General features: G+C 53.7%; 1 protein-coding gene across 1 annotated transcript in view; it reads right to left on the bottom strand.

The window, feature by feature from the left end:
* LOC140411271 (equilibrative nucleobase transporter 1-like) overlaps nt 1-25775 on the bottom strand; it is a 95650-nt gene extending 69875 nt beyond the window's left edge. The window contains exon 1 of the mRNA XM_072500393.1: nt 23048-25775. Within this exon, the coding sequence (XP_072356494.1) occupies nt 23048-23053 (6 nt within the window). The 5' untranslated portion in view covers nt 23054-25775. The remainder of the gene's footprint in view (nt 1-23047) is intronic.
* Nucleotides 25776-26132: the final 357 nt, after the last annotated feature.

Here is a 26132-nt window from a genome sequence, read left to right on the forward strand (position 1 = left end):
TGTGGGTATGGCTGTACCTGGGTGAGTGTGTGGGCCTGGCTGTACCTGGGTGTGTGTGTGGGTCTGGCTGTACCTGGGTGAGTGTGTGGGCCTGGCTGTACCTGGGTGAGTGTGTGGGCCTGGCTGTACCTGGGCGAGTGTGTGGGCCTGGCTGTACCTGGGTGAGTGTGTGAGCCTCTCTGTACCTGGGTGAGTGTGTGGCATGGCTGTACCTGGGTGAGTGTGTGAGCCTCTCCGTACCTAGCCGAGTGTGTGGGTCTGGCTGTACCTGGGTGAGTGTGTGGGTCTGGCTGTACCCTGGCGAGTGTGTGGGTCTGGCTGTACCCTGGCGAGTGTGTGGGTCTGTCTGTACCTGGGTGAGTGTGTGAGCCTGTCTGTACCTGGGAGAGTGTGTGGGTCTGGCTGTACCTGGGTGAGTGTGTGGGTCTGGCTGTACCTGGGTGAGTGTGTGGGCCTGTCTGTACCCTGGCGAGTGTGTGGGTCTGGCTGTACCTGGGTGTGTGTGGGGGTCTGGGTGTACCTGGGTGAGTTTGTGGGCCTGTCTGTACCTGGGCGAGTGTGTGGGCCTGGCTGTACCTGGGTGAGTGTGTGGGCCTGTCTGTACCTGGGCGAGTGTGTGGGCCTGTCTGTAACTGGAGAGTGTGTGGGCCTGTCTGTACCTGGGTGAGTGTGTGTGTCTGGCTGTACCTGGGCGAGTGTGTGGGTCTGGCTGTACCTGGGCGAGTGTGTGGGTCTGTCTGTACCTGGGCGAGTTTGTGAGCCTGTCTGTACCTGGGCGAGTTTGTGAGCCTGTCTGTACCTGGGCGAGTGTGTGAGCCTGTCTGTACCTGGGCGAGTGTGTGAGCCTCGCTGTACCTGTGCGAGTGTGTGAGCCTCGCTGTACCTGGGTGAGTGTGTGGGTCTGGCTGTACCTGGGTCAGTGTGTGGGCCTGTCTGTACCTGGCGAGTGTGTGGGTCTGGCTGTACCTGGGTGAGTGTGTGAGCCTCTCCGTACCTGGGCGAGTGTGTGGGCCTGGCTGTACCTGGGTGAGTGTGTGAGCCTGTCTGTACCCTGGCGAGTGTGTGGGTCCGGGTGGACCTGGGTGAGTGTGTGGGTCTGGCTGTACCATGACAAGTGTGTGGGTCTGGCTGTACCTGGGTGAGTTTGTGAGCCTCTCTGTACCTGGGCGAGTGTGTGGGCCTGGCTGTACCTAGACGAGTGTGTGGGCCTTTCTGTACCCTGGCGAGTGTGTGGGCCTGTCTGTACCTGGGTGAGTGTGTGGGTCTGGCTGTACCTGGTTGAGTGTGTGAGCCTGCCTGTACCCTGGCGAGTGTGTGGGTCCGGGTGTACCTGGGTGAATGTGTGGGTCTGGCTGTACCTGGGTCAGTGTGTGGGTCTGGCTGTACCTGGGTGAGTGTGTGAGCCTCTCTGTACCTGGGCGAGTGTTTGGGCCTGGCTGTACCTGGGTGAGTGTGTGGGTATGGCTGTACCTGGGTGAGTGTGTGGGCCTGGCTGTACCTGGGTGTGTGTGTGGGTCTGGCTGTACCTGGGTGAGTGTGTGGGCCTGGCTGTACCTGGGTGAGTGTGTGGGCCTGGCTGTACCTGGGCGAGTGTGTGGGCCTGGCTGTACCTGGGTGAGTGTGTGAGCCTCTCTGTACCTGGGTGAGTGTGTGGCATGGCTGTACCTGGGTGAGTGTGTGAGCCTCTCCGTACCTAGCCGAGTGTGTGGGTCTGGCTGTACCTGGGTGAGTGTGTGGGTCTGGCTGTACCCTGGCGAGTGTGTGGGTCTGGCTGTACCCTGGCGAGTGTGTGGGTCTGTCTGTACCTGGGTGAGTGTGTGAGCCTGTCTGTACCTGGGAGAGTGTGTGGGTCTGGCTGTACCTGGGTGAGTGTGTGGGTCTGGCTGTACCTGGGTGAGTGTGTGGGCCTGTCTGTACCCTGGCGAGTGTGTGGGTCTGGCTGTACCTGGGTGTGTGTGGGGGTCTGGGTGTACCTGGGTGAGTTTGTGGGCCTGTCTGTACCTGGAGAGTGTGTGGGCCTGTCTGTACCCTGGAGAGTGTGTGGGCCTGTCTGTACCTGGGTGAGTGTGTGTGTCTGGCTGTACCTGGGCGAGGGTGTGGGTCTGGCTGTACCTGGGCAAGTGTGTGGGTCTGTCTGTACCTGGGCGAGTGTGTGGGCCTGGCTGTACCTGGGTGAGTGTGTGGGCCTGTCTGTACCTGGGCGAGTGTGTGGGCCTGTCTGTAACTGGAGAGTGTGTGGGCCTGTCTGTACCCTGGAGAGTGTGTGGGCCTGTCTGTACCTGGGTGAGTGTGTGGGTCTGGCTGTACCTGGTTGAGTGTGTGAGCCTGCCTGTACCCTGGCGAGTGTGTGGGTCCGGGTGTACCTGGGTGAATGTGTGGGTCTGGCTGTACCTGGGTCAGTGTGTGGGTCTGGCTGTACCTGGGTGAGTGTGTGAGCCTCTCTGTACCTGGGCGAGTGTGTGGGCCTGGCTGTACCTGGGTGAGTGTGTGGGTCTGGCTGTACCTGGGTGAGTGTGTGGGCCTGGCTGTACCTGGGTGTGTGTGTGGGTCTGGCTGTACCTGGGTGAGTGTGTGGGCCTGGCTGTACCTGGGTGAGTGTGTGGGCCTGGCTGTACCTGGGCGAGTGTGTGGGCCTGGCTGTACCTGGGTGAGTGTGTGAGCCTCTCTGTACCTGGGTGAGTGTGTGGCATGGCTGTACCTGGGTGAGTCTGTGAGCCTCTCCGTACCTAGCCGAGTGTGTGGGTCTGGCTGTACCTGGGTGAGTGTGTGGGTCTGGCTGTACCCTGGCGAGTGTGTGGGTCTGGCTGTACCCTGGCGAGTGTGTGGGTCTGTCTGTACATGGGTGAGTGTGTGGGCCTGGCTGTACCTGGGTGAGTGTGTGAGCCTGTCTGTACCTGGGAGAGTGTGTGGGTCTGGCTGTACCTGGGTGAGTGTGGGGGTCTGGCTGTACCTGGGTGAGTGTGTGGGCCTGTCTGTACCCTGGCGAGTGTGTGGGTCTGGCTGTACCTGGGTGAGTGTGTGAGCCTCTCCGTACCTGGGCGAGTGTGTGGGTCTGGCTGTACCTGGGTGAGTGTGTGGGTCTGGGTATACCTGGGTGAGTGTGTGGGTCTGGCTGTGCCTGGGTGAGTGTGTGGGCCTGGCTGTACCTGGGTGAGTGTGTGGGTCTGGCTATACCTGGGTGAGTGTATGGGTCTGGCTGTATCTGGGTGAGTGTGTGGGTCTGGCTGTACCTGGGTGAGTGTGTGGGCCTGTCTGTACCTGGGTGAGTGTGTGGGTCTGGCTGTACCTGGGTGAGTGTGTGGGTCTGGCTGTACCTGGGTGAGTGTGTGGGTCTGTCTGTACCTGGGTGAGTGTTTGGGCCTGTCTGTACCCTGGCGAGTGTGTGGGCCTGTCTGTACCCTGGAGAGTGTGTGGGCCTGTCTGTATCGGGGCGAGTGTGTGGGCCTGTCTGTACCTGGGTGAGTGTGTGGGCCTGTCTGTACCCTGGCGAGTGTGTGGGTCTGTCTGTACCTGGGTGAGTGTGTAGGCCTGTCTGTACACTTGCGAGTGTGTGGGCCTGTCTGTACCATGGCGAGTGTGTGGGCCTGTCTGTACCTGGGTGAGTGTGTGGGTCTGGGTGTACCTGGGCGAGTGTGTGGGTCTGGCTGTACCTGGGTGAGTGTGTGGGTCTAGCTGTACCTGGGTGAGTGTGTGGGTCTGGCTGTACCTGTGTGAGTGTGTGGGTCTGGCTGGACTCTGGCGAATGTGTGGGTCTGGCTGTACCCGGGTGAGTGTGTGGGTCTGTCTGTAACTGGGTGAGTGTGGGGGTCTGGCTGTACCTGGGTGAGTGTGTGGGTCTGTCTGTACCTGGGTTACTGTGTGGGCCTGGCTGTACCTGGGTGAGTGTGTGAGCCTCTCTGTACCCTGGCGAGTGTGTGGGTCTGGCTGTACATGGGTGAGTGTGTGGGTCTGGCTGTACCTGGGCGAGTGTGTGGGTCTGGCTGTAGCTGGGTGAGTGCGTGGGCCTGGCTGTACCTGGGTGAGTGTGTGGGTCTGGCTGTACCTGGGTGAGTGTGTGGGTCTGGCTGTACCTGGGCGAGTGTGTGGGTCTGGCTGTACCTGGGCGAGTGTGTGGGTCTGGCTGTACCTGGGTGAGTGTGTGGGTCTGGCTGTACCTGGGTGAGTGTGTGGGTCTAGCTGTACCTGGGCGAGTGTGTGGGTCTGGCTGTACCTGGGCGAGTGTGTGGGTCTGGCTGTACCTGGGTGAGTGTGTGGGTCTGGCTGTACCTGGGTGAGTGTGTGGGTCTGGCTGTACCTGGGTGAGTGTGTGGGCCTGGCTGTACCTGGGTGAGTGTGTGGGCCTGGCTGTACCTGGGTGAGTGTGGGGGCCTGGCTGTACCTGGGCGAGTGTGTGGGTCTGGCTATACCTGGGCGAGTGTGTGAGCCTCTCTGTACCTGGGTGAGTGTGTGAGCCTGTCTGTACCTGGGTGTGTGTGTGGGTCAGGCTGTACCTGGGTGAGTGTGTGGGTCTGGCTGTACCTGGGTGAGTGTGTGGGTCTGGCTGTACCTGGGTGAGTGTGTGGGTCTGGCTGTACCTGGGTGAGTGTGTGGGTCTGGCTGTACCTGGGTGAGTGTGTGGGTCTGGCTGTACCTGGGTGAGTGTGTGGGCCTGGCTGTACCTGGGTGAGTGTGTGGGCCTGGCTGTACCTGGGCAAGTGTGTGAGCCTCGCTGTACCTGGGTGAGTGTGTGAGCCTGTCTGTACCTGGGTATGTGTGTGGGTCAGGCTATACCTGGGCGAGTGTGTGAGCCTCTCTGTACCTGGGTGAGTGTGTGAGCCTGTCTGTACCTGGGTGTGTGTGTGGGTCAGGCTGTACCTGGGTGAGTGTGTGGGTCTGGCTGTACCTTGGTGAGTGTGTGGGTCTGGCTGTACCTGGGTGAGTGTGTGGGTCTGGCTGTACCTGGGTGAGTGTGTGGGTCTGGCTGTACCTGGGTGAGGGTGTGGGTCTGTCTGTACCTGGGTGAGTGTGTGGGTCTGGCTATACCTGGGCGAGTGTGTGAGCCTCTCTGTACCTGGGTGAGTGTGTGAGCCTGTCTGTACCTGGGTGTGTGTGTGGGTCAGGCTGTACCTGGGTGAGTGTGTGGGTCTGGCTGTACCTGGGTGAGTGTGTGGGTCTGGCTGTACCTGGGTGAGTGTGTGGGTCTGGCTGTACCTGGGTGAGTGTGTGGGTCTGGCTGTACCTGGGTGAGTGTGTGGGTCTGGCTGTACCTGGGTGAGTGTGTGGGCCTGGCTGTACCTGGGGAAGTGTGTGGGTCAGGCTGTACCTGGGTGAGTGTGTGGGTCTGGCTGTACCTGAGTGAGTGTGTGGGTCTGGCTGTACCTGGGTGAGTGTGTGGGCCTGGCTGTACCTGGGCGAGTGTGTGGGCCTGGCAGTACCTGGGCGAGTGTGTGGGCCTGTCTGTACCTGGGTATGTGTGTGGGTCTGGGTGTACCTGGGTGAGTTTGTGGGCCTGTCTGTACCTAGGTGTGTGTGTGGGTCTGGGTGTACCTGGGCGAGTGTGTGGGCCTGTCTGTACCTGGGTGAGTGTGTGGGCCTGTCTGCACCTGGGTGAGTGTGTGGGTCTGGCTGTACCTGGGCGAGTGTGGGGGTCTGGCTGTACCTGGGCGAGTGTGTGGGTCTGTCTGTACCTGGGTGAGTGTGTGGGCCTCTCTGTACCCTGGCGAGTGTGTGGGTCTGGCTGTACCTGGGGGATTGTGTGGGCCTGTCTGTACCTGGGTGAGTGTGTGGGCCTGTCTGCACCTGGGTGAGTGTGTGGGTCTGGCTGTACCTGGGTGAGTTTGTGGGCCTGTCTGTACCTGGGCGAGTGTGTGGGTCTGTCTGTACCTGGGTGAGTGTGTGGGCCTCTCTGTACCCTGGCGAGTGTGTGGGTCTGGCTGTACCTGGGGGATTGTGTGGGCCTGTCTGTACCTGGGTGAGTGTGTGGGTCTGTCTGGACCTGGGCGAGTGTGTGGGCCTGTCTGTACCTGGGTGAGTGTGTGGGTCTGTCTGTACCTGGGTGAGTGTGTGGGTCTGGCTGTACCTGGGCGAGTGTGTGGGTCTGTCTGTACCTGGGTGAGTGTGTGGGTCTGGCTGTACCTGGGTGAGTGTGTGGGCCTGGCTGTACCTGGGCGAGTGTGTGGGTCTGGCTGTACCTGGGTGAGTGTGTGGGTCTGTCTGTACCTGGGTGAGTGTGTGGGTCTGCCTGTACCTGGGTGAGTGTGTGGGTCTGGCTGTACCTGGGTGAGTGTGTGGGTCTGTCTGTACCTGGGTGAGTGTGTGGGTCTGGCTGTACCTGGGTGAGTGTGTGGGTCTGTCTGTACCTGGGTGAGTGTGTGGGTCTGTCTGTACCTGGGTGAGTGTGTGGGCCTGGATGTACCCGATTTTAAAATGCAGAACAGCAAAGGCTGAAGGGAAATTCAGCCAACACAGGCAGAAACTGGCAGGTGCAAGTTACTGTGTATTAAACTCTGCAAAACGCCCAGACAGCATCGATACCAGCGACCATCGGCATAATAATGTAGCAGCCATCTACATACTAATGAGCGATCCCCGGGAACAATCAAAACATTTGGGACAAACAAAGCTGAGCCAGACTCCGCCCGGCGCCAGCAGGAGCCGACACAAAAGAGGTTAACGGACACCTCAAGACCGCCCATCGATCAGGGAACCGCTCCTGTATTGGAGAAATCGAAGCAAGCGAGTGGAACGAAATCCAATCACCGGAACCAGGTACAGGGTCCGCCCCGAAAGTCGGGAAGCCCCTGGGGACTATAAAGTTAATCCCCCAAGTTCAAATCGTCCTTCTTGACCGGGTCACTCATCAGCGCGAACCAACCCTTGACAGTGACCGGTTCAACTGCCGCCGATTTCCAGTCAGTCTTAAGTCAACGCTCGCTACGAGATAGGCGCTCCTAGCTACCAATCTGTACTAACTTCGAATCCCGCAGTCTCAGAACCCGAACGAAAGGCCATTTGTTCCCCTGACCTGGTGGGCCAGTCCGAAGCTAAGTATAGGCCTGTTAGTTGTAGAAGTAGCTTAGAAGTAGAATTTATGCATGAGTCGCGATTACTGTGTATAATAAATGTGCTTTGATTTGAATCTTAGTAATCGGTGTATTGAGTTATTGATCATTACTTGAACTTGAACCTCGTGGCGGTATCATAAAGATCATAGAATCTACATAGATTATCATAGAATTTACAGTGCAGAAGGAGGCCATTCGGCCCATCGAGTCTGCACCGGCTCTTGGAAAGAGAACCCTACCCAAGGTCAACACCTCCACCCTATCCCCATAACCCAGTAACTCCACCCAACACTAAGGGCAATTTTGGACACTAAGGGCAATTTATCATGGCCAATCCACCTAACCTGCACATCTTTGGACTGTGGGAGGAAACCGGAGCACCCGGAGGAAACCCACGCACACACGGGGGAGAACATGCAGACTCCGCACAGACAGTGACTCAAGCCGGAATCGAACCTGGGGCCCTGGAGCTGCGAAGCAATTGTGCTACCCACAACGCTACCGTGCTGCCCGTGGATACTTGGCGACTCGAGAGCAAAGGTTATAAAACAGCCAAGTGAACCAACCAAAAGTTAGCAACATATTACTGGCGACATCCTGACGGGACCCGATCTAGAAGTGGCGTAACCACTCCGGGAGAACCCAAAAAGTTGAATTGGAAATCCAATTGGGAACAGAAAAAACCACAAGTGTTCAAGCAGTTCTGATCAATCCTCATAATTCGGAAGTTTGTTACTGCATGCGTAAGTCGCACCTGTAATTACAGCACCGCCTTAGTCCCCCTTGTTCCAAATTTAAAAGAAGCATTCAGAGAAGAAAGATGGCAATGCAGCACCTCATGAACCTAGAGGAATTCGTGGTCGCAGCGACCAGCAGCAGTAGAGTAGGACGGTGTCCCGTTTGGGAAGAGGAAATCAGAAAGTACCTCAAAGGGAAAGGATGGCCCCTTTGGAGCGAATTCTGTAACAACGAGGAAACAGGTCCCGGGAGTATAGGACATACTTGGTAGGAGAACCTGAGCGTTATTCACAAGAAGAGCTTAGGAAAAGCTCGCAAGCCGATGGCAATCGTGTCCTGTTTGGCACAATTGCGAGGCACAGAGGAGGTCGTTAGGACGCTACGGAAAGAGATAGAAGGCATACATCGAATGAGCAAGGTCAATGTCAGTGAGGTAGAGAGAGAGAGAATGCAGAGTTAAGGAGGAAGTTAGCAGCAAAGGGCGGAGAGGTGGATGATGCCAAGTGGCACACCAGTCTTGTCTGGCGCCACTTAAGCAGCTTCCAATCCCAGTACGAAAAGGCCTATGAGGACAAGCAACGTGCAGTCCTGGTACGAGAGGAAACAGAGAAGCAGGTAGAGGCATTGCAGAGGCAGTGTAGTGACCTGAAGGCAGCGTTAAGAGCACTCCATGCTGCCACCACGGAGCAAAGACAAAGCTCACTAGACCCACGCAAAGTACCTGAAGCAGATTGCGGAACTGCAATCTCTGCTTTCAGTTCAAAAAGGATTCCAGGAAACTTTTGGCTCACAGTTAGATAAGGAAGACGGCCCTGATTGGGAAGAATTCAATGAGACAGCGCAGAGATATGTTCAGGGAACATGTGCGCAGGGAAAGCCCCAGCAGAGAAAAGCGCCCCAACCCCCCACAGAGCAGATAGTTCAGGCTCCAATGAACCCAGTCACCACCCACCGCACAGCCACATGGGACGACACAGAATTTCTGTACTCCACCCCCTTAACAGTGACCCAATTACGGGACGCGTGCGATAAAATCAAACCGTTCCTCCCCACCTCAGACCCCCACCACTTCTTTGCCAGAGTAAAGCAGCAGGCTACCATGTACGGCCTGGATGAGCGAGAGCAAGTAAAGCTCACAGTTTTGAGTTTAGACCCTTCGGTCGTAGCAGCCCTTCCCGACCCACAGAATGTAGGAGGAGGCACCCTTGCAGAAATGCATACCGCGATCCTGGACGCGATCGGGTATAACAGGGGTGGCCCCGTAGGTGGCCTCAGTAAGTGCAGGCAAAAGAAAACCGAGCACCCCACTGCGTTTGTTGGACGCTTGTGGATCCATTTCGCAGCAGTTTTCAGAGACTTAGACCGTGCCCATTTGTCCCCCGACAATATGGCCAAATGGACCCACACCCTTATCTCCCATGCCACAGAAACAGGAAAAAAAGCTGGTGCCAATTATGACCCCCTCAGAGGAGGCTCATAATGAGAAATGGGTTGTAAAAAGATTGTCCCGCACCTGGGAGCAATCTGTTCAAAACAAACCCACAAATAAAAATCCCGAAGAACAGAAGGCAGAAGCAGACATACACACAGTTAAGGCACACCAGATCCCCGCATGGGTAAATCAAGGCAGGAACAGCCCCCCACAAAAGCCACAGGAGTGTTATAACTGTGGACATTTAGGACACTTTGCCCGAGAGTGCAATGCCCCACGAAAGCAACAGAGAGCCCAGCAGACAGGCGCTCTAAATAAGAACAGGATAAAGCCAATACATAGCGTGAGCACCCGCTCAGAGCAGACGGACACAAACGGAATGGACTGATGGTGTTCGGGCTCCCTCAGTTGGGTCTGCGACACCCTTTGGGATAGGTCCGGCTGACCAGTAGTTGCAGCAAAGATACGGGGACAGCCCATCGAGTTTCTCTGGGACACAGGAGGGTCCCGCACCACAATTAACTCGTCCACCATGTTTCAAAAGGACACGTGGCCCACTACAGCCACTATCACCCTCAGCGGCTTTACAGGCCACTCACAGCAGGGACACATCACAGCCCCTGTACCCATTCAAATCGGCAACATCACCACCAAGCACCCCACAGTTTTAGTCGACCTGCCCCACACAGCAGAACACATTTTGGGAATTGACTTTATGAATTCCCACCAACCTATCCTTCGATCCAGTCAGCCAATGTGTCTGGAGAATGGCAAAATCTGCAAGAGTCCCGTAACGCTCACCATAGGTGAATATGCAAACAAGATTAGCGCAGTAGGCAAATTTTGGTTTGACCAGACTACGATTAGCACGGACAAGCAGGTTAGGACAGTTTTACAGAAGAACAGGACAGCATTCGCGACCCACAAACACGACTGTGGCCGGATGACTGGTTCAGTACAAATCACAGGACCTGACCCTAGACCCCAAAGGCAATATGGATTTCCCCAAGAGGCAGAGGGAGAAATCGCAAAGGTAATCGAGAGCTTATTAGAGCAGGGCGTACTTAGATCAGTAGCCTCCACTAATAATGCCCCGCTTTGGCCAGTGAGAAAGCCCGATGGATCATGGCGACTGACCATCGATTACCGGGAACTCAACAAAGTCACCCCCGCAGCAGCCCCCACGGTAGCCACAAGTCCCGGGACCATGCTCAAACAAGGACTCAACTCACAATACTTTACGGTTTTGGACGTCAGTAATGGATTCTGGTCCATTCCATTGGCAAAGGCGTGCCAGTACAAATTTGCCTTTCAAAGCGCAGCAGTACGCGTGGACATGCCTTCCACAAGGATTCCACAACTCCCCCTCCATTTTCCACCGACAGCTGGCAAATGGACTAGCCAAATTTTCTCGCCCCGAATGTCTGGTCCAGTACGTAGACGACCTCCTACTGCAGACAGACACCAAGGAAGAACACATTGAGCTTCTGTCCGAACTCCTGGAACGCTTACGTTCAATTGGTTGTAAAGTTAACTCCAAAAAGGCCCAGATTTTGGAAAACAACGTGATATATTTGGGTACAATTATCACACACGGTAAACGCGAAATCGAGCATAAAAGGATTGACTGGATTGCCAAATTGCCCCTTCCCCAGAAAGTTTCAGCCCTCCGGTCGTTTTTAGGACTGGTTGGCTACTGCCGAAACCACATTGACGGTTTCGCCAGCAAGGCAGCGCCCCTCTCAGACCTCCTAAAGAAAGGAGCCCCCTGGGAATGGCTTCCGCAGCATACGGATGCTGTGGACTCTTTAAAACAGGCACTCATAGCCGCCCCCGCACTACAAGTTACAGACCCGCTTTCCCCTTACGCTATAGAGGTAGCGACCACAGACCGCACCCTTTCGGCCGTGCTCCTCCAGGAACGGCACGAACAGTTAAGGCCTGTGGCTTAGGCCTCCAGAGTTTTAGATACTGTGGAGCAGGGATTTTCAGCCTGTGAAAGGCACCTGCTCGCAGGTTTCTGGGCAGTCCAGTATTTTTCATACATAACCGGACTGAACCCCATCATCATTCTGACCGAACACACCCCCACCCAACTTTTACTGGACGGACGACTCAAGGACGGTACCGTCAGCCAAATAAGAGCAGCTAGATGGACCCTTCTTTTGCAGGGACGGGACATCACTGTGAAACGGACGAAGACACACACCGACTTAGCCGACAATTTACAGTACCCCGGAACCCCCCATGAATGTGAAATTATCTCTCCACACCACAACACAGGCCCCTTTATTGCTAAAACACCCCCAGAAAGATAGGTACTTCAACCCAGAGCCCCAAGCACACAGACACGTGCAAACCCATAAAGATATATGTGGATGGTTCTTCCACAATATTAGAAGGGAAGCGCATAACAGGATGCGGCATTTACGTCGAGGACGCGCAGGGACGCGCCCTAGAAGAAATAGCAATAAAACTTCCAGGACACTTAGGCGCGCAGGCAGCAGAACTTGCGGCCATCGCGTATATAGTGGAACACCCAGATTCCTTGCCCAGCCCAGCAGACATATACTCGGACAGCCTCTATGTCTGCAACAGCCTTACGGAATTCCTGCCCCTGTGGAAAGCAAGAGGATTTGTTTCCGCAGACGGAAAACCCCTCCCCTCAGCCCCATTGCTCCGCCATATTTTAGAAAGAGCACAGAACAGGACCTTTGGAATCATCAAAGTTCGTAGTCACCATCGTTCCTCCCCCCCCTGGAAATGTAAAAGCCGACGCACTGGCTAAAGCAGGTTCCAGACACGGATATTTTTGGACACCCCCCGAAAGCGCATCAGTGAATGCAGTTCAGGTCTCGCAAACTAATGTCGAGGATTTAGTGCAGGCCCAGAAGCAGGATAGCAATCTCAGGGAGATTTTAAAAGGAAGATTCCCAGCACCTTTTGATAGGTTTAAGAATACACTGACCACAGATGGTGTGGTGTTAAAAGACACCCTTTATGTGGTTCCTGAACAGGACAGGAATCAACTCATTTGTTTATTCCATGACAGTCATGGACATCAGGGAATCGATCCCACTACAGCCCACCTCAGGCAGCTCTGTTGGTGGCCAAGTTTAAAAGAAGACGTAACGCACTACGTTGAGAATTGCCTTATCTGTGCCCAGAACAATCCGGACAGATATGCCAAAAAGGCTCAGCTTAGTCACACCCGACCCGTAAATGGCCCCTGGACTAACCTCCAGATCGATTATATTGGACCATTGCCCCCTTGCAGGAATGGTTATAAATATGTACTCGTGGTGATAGATGCGTTTACGAAATGGGTGGAAGCATTCCCATCCAGAACGAACACGGCAAAGACCACAGCCAAGATTTTAACCCACCACATCTTTACGAGATGGGGACAGCATTGAATCCGACCAAGGTTCCCATTTTACATGACGTGTCATGAAGAACGTCCTTACGGTATTTGGCATTACCCAAAAATTCCACATCGCATACCACCCCCAGTCGAGTTGTATCGTGGAGCGCATAAATCGGACCCTAAAATCCACCCTCAGAAAAATGGTCCAGCAAAACAACACCACTTGGGACTCAGTCCTCCCTTTTGCGCTGATGTTTTTGAGAAATACGGTTTCAACATCTACAGGTTACACCCCATACACCCTCATGATCGGACGCCCCATGAAAGGCACAGAATTTTTATTAGGATTAGACTTGACCAGCCCCGAAGTGACGGCCCTCACACACGAGAAAGCAGTAGAACAATTAGTGGCGAATGTTAAAACGGCTCAGCTAGCAGCCGCAGTGAAATTGGGCACAAGAAGGAAACAGAGCAAGGCCACGGCAATCTCTGCAAGACGTGCCAGATCATCGACATGGATACCACCATTACACGTGAGAACACCACCCATCAGGTACGCGGTACATACTCGTGCGACTCGGCCAACGTTGTCTACCTCATACGCTGCAGGAAAGGATGTCCCGAAGCGTGGTACGTTGGCGAGACCATGCAGATGCTGCGACAACGAATGAACGGACATCGCGTGACAATCACCAGGCAGGAATGTTCCCTTCCAGTCGGGGAACACTTCAGCAATCAAGGGCATTCAGCCTCTGACCTCCGGGTAAGCGTTCTCCAAGGCGGCCTTCAGGACGCGCGACAACGCAGAATCGCCGAGCAGAAGCTGAGAGCCAAGTTCCGCACACATGAGTGCGGCCTCAACCGGGACCTGGGATTCATGTCGCATTACATTCATCCCCCACCATCTGGCCTGCAAAATCCTACCAACTGTCCTGGCTTGACACAATTCACACCTCTTTAACCTGGGGTTACCCAATCTCTGGATCTGTAAAGATTTAATCACCTGCTAATGCTCGCATTCCAAGCATTGTCTGGCATCTTTGAATCTGTCTATATATATGTTTTTGGAACATACCTCTTCATTCACCTGAGGAAGGAGAAGCGCTCCGAAAGCTAATGATTCGAAACAAACCTGTTGGACTCTAATCTGGTGTTATAAGACTTCTTACTGTGTTGCGATAAGACAGTGCATGCGACTGAGTTCAGTGTAGGACAGCAAGTCATGCTCTCCGTATACAACCCCAGCACATTCCTGTCACCTAAATATTCGGGTCCATACTCCATTGCGGACAAAGTAAGCCCTTCCGTCTACAAAATAAAGTACCCCAATGGAAAGACTGCGTGGTTCCATATCAACCAGCTTAAGGCATATGTAACACAGTCGAACCACGCACACCACATCATGCTCTACGCAGCAGACCACGCCCCACCCACAGCCAACGTAACCCTACCCTCCCCCAACACGTCCAGCCCAGCCACGGACACAACCTCGACTCCACCCCCGAAATATACACTCCGCCCCGGAACGCCCACAAACAGCAGCAGCAGCGACAGCGACTGTGCCACAGACAAAAGCCACAGCACGCCTCCCTACTATCCCCATGCAACAGGCCCCACACCCAGCGAATCTGAGCACGATTCGAGTGATCCCTTCATCATCACTTTCCCCAACAAACCCCACCACCGACCACCCACCTACAACGACGACCCCGACTCTGTTCCGACTGAATTAGATACAACTTTCTGGCACCGAGATAACTCATACAGACTCGTCCGGAATGACGAGAGGGACCCCAAATCACACCAAGCAGCCCTATCCGCCCTGATACATTCGAGAGTTTGGCATCCGGGAGAAGATGCCGACTTTGAGTCTGCCTCCCAAAACGAGAACCCCTTTGCGACCCTGTTCGCAACCGATAACTGGGGTGTCCAGATGATGTTTTAAAAGGAACCGCTTGGAAGAAACGGTGTCCTTTCTGATGGAACCTGCAGCATGTTTGATGTTGTTTGTACCTCTTCTGTTAAATGTTGTATGTTAGACCGGAAAACAAAAATTCCACGCCCCCACGACACCACCCTCTGACGCCCACTGGCAGTCAGAGAAACTAGTTTAGCCAGACGCTAGTTCAGAGGAACTAGTTTGTCCACAGAGACTTGTTAATGTCCCAGTACTCGTCTGTCGACAGAAACACAGACCCCCATTCGTAACTGCCCTTCTGGTTCGAAGGACGAACCAATACGGCAACCCCCCACGATGACTACATTTCTTGCCCGTTCTTGTCGGTTGCTCAGGCAGTGGAGAAACGGCATTGGGGCCCGCCCTGCCTGGGGACCCCCCCCCCCCTCTGGTCAGCTACGCTCGGGTAGGGGAGAGACACGGCATTGGTCGCCGTCCTACCCGGGGACTACATCCAACTCTTCCCCGTCGCGGCCCATACGCATCTCATTTTGGCACGTTTTGTTCAAAACGTTTTGTTTTGTTTTCAGGTGACCCTTAGGTTGCCAACCCTCTGCTATTTACACCCTGAAACATTTGGATGGTAAACCGCACAGTCTGCGAGATGGCTCGCACTGGTTCAGCATTTGTAAGTGTGCCTTGTCCTGAAATTCGGTGTTTGAAAAAAAAAAAAATGAGGGAGTCACACATAGTGACCAATTATAAAGGGAGTAATTGGCACTAAAGGACAGACAGACTATCGGACGAGATATTAAACCAAGATAGTAACAGACACTATGCTTGATCCCACAGAACTCTAGAAGCTCCAGAGAAGAGAAGAGAAAGAAGAAGAACCATGAGGACATCCTCCGCATGGCTCATCCCCCTAATGGACATTTGGTTGCGCGCGAACGCGAACCCCCTAACCTCAACCCCCCCCCCCCCCCCAGCCGTTAATGATTCACGTCCCCACAGTACCCAGAGCTCAGTCACCAGCGACACCACACCACCTTGGTGTGCCAGGTTTATAACCTGGTACTCCCTGTCCTTCTTGATAGAATCCCTCTTGGTATTGCCGATACTCTGCTGCATCGTGCAGACTATTCGTCTGAGAAAATGGAGGAGGAGAGCCTACCGCGCTCGCACCCCGGTATATAGGATCAGATCCGCTTTTTTCGGATACGACCAGACCCCCGCGATCTATAATAAAGAGCATTCGTTTGCGATTTGTTGTAAATAAAGAAATGTTCATGAGCAAATGTACAATCCTGAGCTTGACTGCCAAGCCAGGAAAATGTGCATAATACTGCTATGAATTTGTTTGTATGGTTTAGGAAGTTAGAGTGATGAAATGTTTCAGTGAGTGTAGTTTATTAAGGGTAGTTAGAGGTTCCAATTTTCTTGTTTTGTAATGCATGTCCCTGTTTGACATAGCGCTCCTCAGAATGTCAGTTAAAATTTTTTTTGCATAGTTATGGTCAGTGTAGAGGCTATAGAAGAGTGCTCGCCAGGTCAGGGAATGAAGACAACGCAGTTATGTGATCCTTCACGCTTCCCGTTAGGATCACAAGGAGGGAGTGTAGCCACCTGAGTTGGCCAAGTCCCGATTTAAAATGGAGAACAGCAAAGGCTGAAGGGAAATTCAGCCAACACAGGCAGAAAATGGCAGGTGCAAGTTACTGTGTATTAAACTCTGCAAAACGTACAGACAGCATCGATACCAGCGACCATCGGCATAATAATGTAGCAGCCATCTACATGCTAATGAGCAATCCCCGGGAACAATCGAAACATTTGGGATAAACAAAGCCAAGCCAGACTCCCCGGCGCCAGCAGGAGCCAACACAAAAGAGGTTAACGGACACCTCAAGACCGCCCATCGATCAGGGAACTGCTCCAGTATTGGAGAAATCGAACCAAGTAATTGGAACAAAGTCCAATCACTTGGAACCAGGTACAGGGTCCGCCCCGAAAGGCGGGAAGCCCCTGGGGACTATAAAGTTAATCCCCCAAGTTCAAATTGTCCTTCTTGACCGGGTCACTCATCAGCGCGAACCAACCCTTGACAGTGACCGGTTCAACTGCCGCCGATATCCAGTCAGTCTTAAGTCAACACTCGCTATGAGATAGGCGCTCCTAGCTACCAATCCGTACTAACTTCGAATCCCGCAGTCTCAGAACCCGAACGAAAGGCCATTTGTTCCCCTGACCTGGTGGGCCAGTCCGAAGCTAAGTATAGGCCTGTTAGTCGTAGAAGTAGCTTAGAAGTAGAATTTATGCATGAGTAGCGATTTACTGTGTATAATAAATGTGCTTTGATTTGAATCTTAGTAATCGGTGTATTCAGTTATTGATCATTACTTGAACTTGAACCTCGTGGCAGTATCATAAAGATACCTGGCGACTCAAGAGCAAAGGTTATAAAACAGAGCAATTGAAACAATCAAAAGTTAGCAACACTGGGTGAGGGTGTGGATCTGGCTGTACCTGGGTGAGTGTGTGGGTCTGTCTGTACCTGGGTGAGTGTGTGAGCCTCTCCGTACCTGGGTGAGTGTGTGGGTCTGTCTGTACCTGGGTGAGTGTGTGGGCCTGTCTGTACTTGGGTGAGTGTGTGGGCCTGGCTATACCTGGGTGAGTGTGGGGGCCTGGCTGTACCTGGATGAGTGTGTGGGTCTGGGTGTACCTGGGTGAGTGTGTGGGTCAGACTGTACCTGGGTGAGTGTGTGTGTCTGTCTGTACATGGGTGAGTGTGGGTCAGGATGTACCTGGGTGAGTGTGAGAGTCAGGCTGTACCTAGGTGAGTGTGTGGGCCTGTCTGTACCTGGGTGAGTGTGTGGGTCTGGCTGTACCTGGGTGAGTGTGTGGGTCTGGCTGTACTTGGACGAGTGTGTGGATCTGGGTGTACTTGGACGAGTGTGTGGGCCTGTCTGTACCTGGGCGAGTGTGTGGGTCAGGCTGTACCTGGGCGAGTGTGTGGGTCAGGCTGTACCTGGGCGAGTGTGTGGGCCTGGCTGTACCTGGGTGAGTCTGTGGGTCAGGCTGTACCTGGGTGAGTGTGGGGGTCAGGCTGTACCTGGGTGAGTGTGTGGGTCTGGCTGTACCTGGGTGAGTGTGTGGGCCTGGCTGTACCTGGGTGAGTGTGTGGGTCTGGCTGTACCTGGGTGAGTGTGTGGGTCTGTCTGTACCTGGGTGAATGTGTGGGCCTGGCTGTACCTGGGCGACTGTGTGGGTCTGGCTGTACCTGGGTGAGTGTGTGGGTCTGACTGTACCTGGGCGAGTGTGGGGGTCTGGCTGTACCTGGGCGTGTGCGTGGGCCTGTCTGTACCCTGGCGAGTGTGGGGGCCTGGCTGTACCTGGGTGAGTGTGTGGGTCTGGCTGTATCTGGGTGAGTGAGAGAGTCTGGCTGTACCTGGGTGTGTGTGTGAGCCTGGCTGTACCTGGGCGAGTGTGTGGGTCTGGCTATACCAGGGTGAGTGTGTGGGTCTGGCTGTACCTGGGTGAGTGTGTGGGTCTGGCTGTACCTGGGTGAGTGTGTGGGCCTGGCTGTACCTGGGTGAGTGTGTGAGCCTGGCTGTACCTGGGCGAGTGTGCGTGTGTGAGAGCAAGTTACGGTGTGAGTGTGTGAGAGCAGATTACGGTGTGAGTGTGCAAGGGCGGGTTACGGTGTGAGAGCGGGTTACAGTGTGAGTGTGTGAGAGCAGGTTACAGTGTGAGTGTGTGAGAGCAGGTTACGGTGTGAGTGTGCAAGGGCAGGTTACGGTGTGAGTGTGTGAGAGCAGGTTACGGTGTGAGTGTGTGAGAGCAGATTACGGTGTGAGTGTGCAAGGGCAGGTTACGGTGTGAGTGTGTGAGAGCAGGTTACAGTGTGAGTGTGTGAGAGCAGGTTACGGTGTGAGTGTGCAAGGGCAGGTTACGGTGTGAGGGTGTGCGAGCGGGTTACGGTGTGAGCGCGCAAGGCCAGGTTACTGTGTGAGTGTGCAAGGGCAGGTTACAGTATGAGTGTGTGAGAGCAGGTTACAGTGTGAGTGTGCAAGGGTGGGTTACGGTGTGAGTGTGTGAGAGCAGATTACGGTGTGAGAGCAGGTTACAGTGTGAGTGAGAGAGCGGTTTACAGTGTGAGTGAGAGAGAGCGGCTTACAGTGTGAGTGAGAGAGAGCGGCTTACAGTGTGAGAGCAGGTTACTCTGCGTGTCATAACACCGCCTGTTCCTGTGCCAGTCCGTGCGCATACGTGTGTTCCGATGCGAGGTGCGTTCCTGTGCCCGTGTGCTGGTGCATGCCCACGTTCCTGTGCTCATGTACGCACGTGTTCTTGTGCGTGTGAGCGAGCGGGTAGTCCTTAGTGAGTGTATGTTCCTTGTTCTTGTGCACGGGTGTCTTTTCCTGTGTGAATGTCTGTTCCTGGGCGTGTGTGCCTCTGCAAGTGTGTTTCTTTGTTCTTGTGCGCATATTCATTTTTTAAAAATGATTTTGTTTTAAATTTAGTGTACCCAATTCGTTGTTTCCAATTTAGGGGCAATTTATCATGGGCAATCCACCTCCCCCTGCACATCTTTGGGTTGTGGGGGCGAAACCCACGCAGACACGGGGAGAATGTGCAAACTCCACACGGACGGTGACCCAGAGCCGGGATCGAACCAGGGATCTCGCCGCCATGAGGCTGCAGGGCTAACCCACTGCGCCACCGTGCTGCCCTTGTGCCAGTATTCATGCCTGTTCCCTTGCGAGTATGCGTTCCTTCATTAGTGTGCGAGTGTGTTCCTCTGGGAGTATGCGTTTCTTCATTGGTGTGAGAGTGTGTGCGTGATCCTCTGCAAGTATGCGTTCCTTTGTCAGTGCGCGTGTGTGTTCCTTCACTAGTGTGAGTGTGCGTGCGTGTTCTCCTGCGGGTACGCGTTCCTTTGTTAGTGTGAGAGTGTGCGTGCGTGTTCCTCCCCAGTACGCTTTCCTTTGTTGGTGTGCGGAGATGTGTTCCTCTGGTACGGGAATTGAACCCACGATGCTGGCCTTGTTCCGCATTACAAGCCAGCTGTTTCGCCCACTGTGCTAAGCCAGACCCAGTACTGTGTTAGTGTGAGACTGTTAGTCTTGAATGATGTCTGACAAAATATTTGCATCATGATGATTATCAGGTTCAGATTTTCAGCAAGGCTACCAGAATGCTCCCCATAAAACAGCATTAGTCAGCGATAGAAGACAAGAATAGCACTGGGAAATTGGACAACGGTCAAGGCAACAGATTGTGTACAGAGAAAGAGGGAGGGAGGGGGAAGGAGAGATAGGAAGAGCGCGAGGGCGCGCAAGAATATGAGGGAGAGGGAGCTTGGCAGAGGCTACTGGGGGGGGGGGGGCGGTAAATGAGGGGTTTGCAGAGTGAGGGGGATGCAGAGCAAGGGGGATGCAGAGCTGAAAAAGGGTGAGGGAGGGAGGGGGCAGTGGAAGGGTGAGAGAAGAACTGAGAACAGCGCAACCAAAGAGAAAATGTTGGAAAATCTCTGACAGTGCGGCACTCCCTCAGTACTGACCCTCCGACAGTGCAGCACTCCCTCAGTACTGACCCTCTGACAGTACAGCACTCCCTCAGTACTGACCCTCCGACAGTGCAGCACTCCCTCAGTACTGACCCTCTGACAGTGCAGCACTCCCTCAGCACTGACCCTCTGACAGTGCTGCACTCCCTCAGTACTGACCCTCTGACAGTGCAGCACTCCCTCAGTACTGACCCTCTGACAGTGCAGCACTCCCTCAGTGCTGACCCTCTGACAGTGCAGCGCTCCCTCAGTACTGACCCTCTGACAGTGCTCGCCCAGCGTGCATTCTCAACGTCCAGGTTAACATTTCCCCCCTGTCTCTCACACTGGACTGTGATCAGGAGCAGGAACCCTGGCTGATTTCCCCTCTCTCTCTCCAACTCTGGGATCACTGGGCAGTGATCGGGAGCAGGAACCCTGGCTGATTTCCTCTCTCTCTCTAACCCAGGCATCACTGGACAGTGATCAGGAGCAGGAACCCTGGCTGATTTCCCTTCTCTCTCTAACCCAGAGATCACTGGACAGTGATCAGCAGCAGGAACCCGGGCTGATTTCTCCTCTCTCTCTAACCCAGGGATCACTGGACAGTGATCAGGAGCAGGAACCCTGGCTGATTTCCCCTCCCTCTCTAACCCAGTGATCACTGGACAGTGATCAGGAGCAGGAACCCGGGCTGATTTCCCCTCTCTCTAACCCAGTGATCACTGGACAGTGATCAGGAGCAGGAACCCTGGCTGATTTCCCCTCCCTCTCTAACCCAGTGATCACTGGACAGTGATCAGGAGCAGGAACCCGGGCTGATTTCCCCTCTCTCTAACCCAGTGATCACTGGACAGTGATCAGGAGCAGGAACCCTGGCTGATTTCTCCTCTCTCTCTAACCCAGTGATCACTGGACAGTGATCAGCAGCAGGAACCCTGGCTGATTTCTCCTCTCTCTCTAACCCAGGGATCACTGGACAGTGACCAGGAGCAGGAACCCTGGCTGATTTCCCCTCCCTCTCTAACCCAGTGATCACTGGACAGTGATCAGGAGCAGGAACCCGGGCTGATTTCCCCTCTCTCTAACCCAGGGATCACTGGACAGTGATCAGGAGCAGGAACCCTGGCTGATTTCCCCTCTCTCTAACCCAGTGATCACTGGACAGTGATCAGCAGCAGGAACCCTGGCTGATTTCCCCTCCCTCTCTAACCCAGTGATCACTGGACAGTGATCAGGAGCAGGAACCCTGGCTGATTTCCCCTCTCTCTAACCCAGTGATCACTGGACAGTGATCAGCAGCAGGAACCCTGGCTGACATCCACTTTCTCTAACCCAGGGGGTCACAGACGGATTCGGATTTCCTCTCTCACTCTCTATCAGGGATTACCGGACAGTGATAAGGAGCAGATTGCTCCCGAGCGAGTCCTGTTGTGTGTGTGTGTGTTTCAGTGTCAGTAACACCCTGGGTGGGAATATCTAACAATGCAAGGACATGGATCAAGTCTGGGCCTGTGCGACTCTGTGTTACTGTGTAGCAGCTGCTACTGAGGGAGACAGAGGGACAGAGTGAGGGGGTCAGGGAACCGTACAGCGGACTGAAAACGGAGTCCGCGTTTGGCAACTTTGCCAGCTTGCCAGGCCCCGAGGAGTTTCACTCGAGTTGATTTCCTGCACTGACAAGTCCTCACTGACCGGGGGGCATCACTTTGACTGGCAGCCCCAATTTCTGCACTTTCAGGCCCCTTCCCTGCTTTCTGCCCCCCCCCCACCCCACCTTTCCCAGGCCTGACACCTGTAAGTGCCAACCTGGCACCCAGCTGGCCACCGTGGCAATGCGCAGTTGGCACTGCCAGGGTGCCAGGTTGCAGCGCCAAGGTGCAGAAGCAGGAGTCCACAAACGAGGGAGGGCGAGGGGGGACGCAGAGGGAGTGCGAGGGGGACGCAGAGGGAGGGCGAGGGGGGACGCAGAGGGAGTGCGAGGGGGACGCAGAGGGAGTGCGAGGGGGACGCAGAGGGAGGGCGAGGGGGGACGCAGAGGGAGGGCGAGGGGGGACGCAGAGGGAGGGCGAGGGGGGACGCAGAGGGAGGGCGAGGGGGGACGCAGAGGGAGGGCGAGGGGGGACGCAGAGGGAGGGCGAGGGGGGCGCAGAGAGAGGGCGAGGGGGGCGCAGAGAGAGGGCGAGGGGGGCGCAGAGAGAGGGCGAGGGGGGCGCAGAGAGAGGGCGAGGGGGGCGCAGAGAGAGGGCGAGGGGGGCGCAGAGAGAGGGCGAGGGGACGCAGAGAGAGGGCGAGGGGGGCGCAGAGAGAGGGCGAGGGGGGCGCAGAGAGAGGGCGAGGGGACGCAGAGAGAGGGCGAGGGGGGCGCAGAGAGAGGGCGAGGGGGGCGCAGAGAGAGGGCGAGGGGGGACGCAGAGGGAGGGCGAGGGGGGACGCAGAGGGAGGGCGAGGGGGGACGCAGAGGGAGGGCGAGGGGGGACGCAGAGGGAGGGGGGACGCAGAGGGAGGGGGGACGCAGAGGGAGGGCGAGGGGGGACGCAGAGGGAGGGCGAGGGGGGACGCAGAGGGAGGGCGAGGGGGGACGCAGAGGGAGGGCGAGGTGGGACGCAGAGGGAGGGCGAGGGGGGACGCAGAGGGAGGGCGAGGGGGGACGCAGAGGGAGGGCGAGGGGGGACGCAGAGGGAGGGCGAGGGGGGACGCAGAGGGAGGGCGAGGGGGGACGCAGAGGGAGGGCGAGGGGGGACGCAGAGGGAGGGCGAGGGGGGACGCAGAGGGAGGGCGAGGGGGGACGCAGAGGGAGGGCGAGGGGGGACGCAGAGGGAGGGCGAGGGGGGACGCAGAGGGAGGGCGAGGGGGGACGCAGAGGGAGGGCGAGAGGGGACGCAGAGGGAGGGCGAGGGGGGACATAGAGGGAGGGCGAGGGGGGACGCACATGGTGGATAGAGAACACAAAAACACTCAGAAAAACAATGAGTTAATCTCAAAAACACCAAACTGTGAATAGGAAATGATGCCGATTTACCTCCATTGGACGTGGCGAGGAGCGATCCAGTCTGTAACGTTAGCTCTCCCCCTACACCCTCTCTCCGTTAGCGCGCCTCCCACTGTTTGTCACAGCCCACATGTGTGAGAAAGTAGAAATCAGGCTCCTTCCTCGCTGCGGGCCACGAACAAATGACAGAGATTGGAAAGCACATTGCTGCAGGATATTTGAGCAGAGTGACCGACGAGACATTCAGCCACTCCCATATTAACTCATCATGCTCTCTCGCTGCTCTGTATTTAATCCACTCTCTTTCTGCCCAAATTTAATCCTCTCTCTCTGTCCTCTTGCATTTAATATTCTCTTTCCCAATGTATTTAATCCGCTCTCTTTCCCTCTGTACTTAATCTTCTTTCCGCCTGTATTTAATCTTCTTTCCCCTGTATTTAATCCTCTTTCCCCTGTATTTAATCCTCTTTCCCCTGTATTTAATCCTCTTTTTCCACTGTATTTAATCCTCTTTCCCCTGTATTTAATCCTCTTTTTCCCCTGTATTTAATCCTTTCCCCTGTATTTAATCCTCTTTCCCCTGTATTTAATCCTCTTTCCGCCTGTATTTAATCCTCTTCCCCCTGTATTTAATCCTCTTTCCCCTGTATATAATCCTCTCTTTCCCCTGTATATAATCCTCTCTTTCCCCTGTATTTAATTCTTTCTTTCCCCGTATTTAATTCTCTTTCCCCTGTATTTAATTCTTTCTTTCCCTGTATTTAATCCTCTCCTTTTCCTCCTGTACTTAAATCTCTCCCTCCCTGTATTTAATCCTCTCTTTTTCCTGTATTTAAACCTCTTTTTTCTGTATTTAATCCTCTCTTTCCCCTGTATTTAATCCTCTTTCCCCATATTTAATTCTCTTTCCCCTGTATATAACCACTCTTTCCCAGTGTTTAATCCTCTTTCCTGTGTTTAATCCTCTTCCCCCTGTATTTAATCCTCTTTCTCCTGTATTTTATCCTCTTTCCCCCTGTTTTAAGCACCTTTCCCCTGTATTTAATCCTATTTTTCTTTCCCCCTGTATTTAATCCTCTTTTTCTTTCTGTATTTATTCCTCTCTTTCCTCCTCTATTTAATCCTCTCTTTCCCCCTGTATTTAATCCTCTTTCCTCCTGTATTTAATCCTCTTTTCTCCTGTATTGAATCCTCTCCCCTTTCCTTCTGTATTTAATCCGCTCTTTCTTCCTGAATTTAATCCTCACTTTCTGCCTGTATTTAACCCTCTTTACCCCGATTTAATCCTCTTCCCTCCTGTATTTAATTCTCTCTTTCCCCCTGTATTTAATATTCTCTTTCCCCCGGATTTAATATTCTCTTTTTTCCTGTATTTAATATTCTCTTTCCCCCGGATTTAATATTCTCTTTCTTCCTGTATTCAAGATTCTCTTTCCCCTGTATTTAATCCTCTTTTACCTGTATTTAATCCTCTCTTTTCCCCTGTATTTAATCCTCTCTTTCCTGCTATATTTGATCCTCCCACTTTCCCCCTGTATTTGATTCTCACTCTGTCTAATCCTCTTTCTCCCTCTAGGTTATCTCTTATCTCCTTCGCTCCATTTAATCGTCGCTATCTCTATTTAATATTCTCTGTGTTTGTATTTAATCCTCTCTGTGTCTGTATTTAATACTCTTTGTATTTAATCCTCTCTCTGCCTCCCTGTTCAATCCTCTTTCCCCCTTGTACTCTATACTCAATTTAGTCCTCGCTCCCTCAACTTAATCCTCCCTCTCCCCTATGCGTAATCCTGTCTCTCTCCCTGTATTTAATCTTCTCTCTCTATCCCTATATTTAATCCTCTCTCCCCCATTTAATCCTCTTTCCTCCCCTATTTAATCCTCTCTCTCCTCCCTCTATTTAATTCCCTCTCTGTATTTAATTCCCTTCCTGTATTTAACCCTCTCTCTCTACCCTCTATTCAATCCTTTCTCTCCGCTGTATGTAATCCCCTTTCTCTCGTCCTGTATGCAATCCTCACTCCCCTTGTTTTTAATCCTCTATCTCCCCCCCGTATTTGATCCACTCTCTCTCTCCTTGTATGTAATCCTCTCTACTCCCACACCACCTTTATTCAACCCTCCCACTCCTACCCAGTATTTAATCCTCTCTCCACCTGTATTTAATCCTAATTCCCCCTCTATATAATTCTCCTTTGCGCAATATGTAATTCCTCACTCTCCCCCGTATTAAATCCTTTTCCTGTACTTAATCCCTCCCTGTATTTAATCCTCTCTCCACCTGTATTTAATCCTCCCCCTGTATTTAAACCTTTCTCTCCGTCATGTCTTCTATTCAATCCTCTCTCCCTCTATTCGACCACTCTCTCCGTATTTAATCTTCTTTCCCCGTATTTAATCCTCTCTCTCCCTCATGCCCTCCATTTAATTCTCTCTTTCCCTGTATTTAATGCTCTACCCCTGTAGTTAATCCTCTCTCCCCTATAATTAATCCTCTCCCTGTATTTAATTGTCTCTCTCTCCGTGTTTAATCCTCTCTGCTTTCCCCCTATTCAATCCAATCTCTCTCCCTGCATTTAATCTACTCCCCCCGTATTTAATCCTCTCTTCCTCTATTCAATCCTCCCTCTTTCCCCAGATATTTATTTCACCCTGTATTTAATCCTTTCTCTCGCCCAGTGTTTAATCCTGTCTTTCTTGCCTGTATCTAATCTTCTCCCTTTTCTCCTGTATTTAATCCTCCCACCTCTATTTAATCCTCTCCCCCCCTATTCAATCCTCTCTCCCCCTATATTTAATCCCCACTCTCCCCTCTATTTACTCCTCCCTCTCCCTCTGTACTTAAAACTCTCCTTCTTCCCCTTATTCAATCCTCTCTCGATTCTATCCTCTCTCCCTGTAATTCTCTTTCCCTGTATTTAGTACTGCCTATCTCTATTTAACCCCGTTTTTATTCAATCCTCTCCCTCCCTGTATTTAATCCTGTGTAATCCTCTCTCCCCCTCTGTATTTAATCCTCTTTTTGTCCCCCTGTATTTAATTCTTGCTCTCCCTGTACTAAATCCTCTCTCCACCTATATTTAATCTTCTGTCCCCTGTATTTAATCCTCTCTTC

The sequence above is a fragment of the Scyliorhinus torazame genome, chromosome 4 (assembly GCF_047496885.1).
Source record: "Scyliorhinus torazame isolate Kashiwa2021f chromosome 4, sScyTor2.1, whole genome shotgun sequence".
Classification (NCBI taxonomy): Eukaryota; Metazoa; Chordata; class Chondrichthyes; order Carcharhiniformes; family Scyliorhinidae; genus Scyliorhinus; species Scyliorhinus torazame.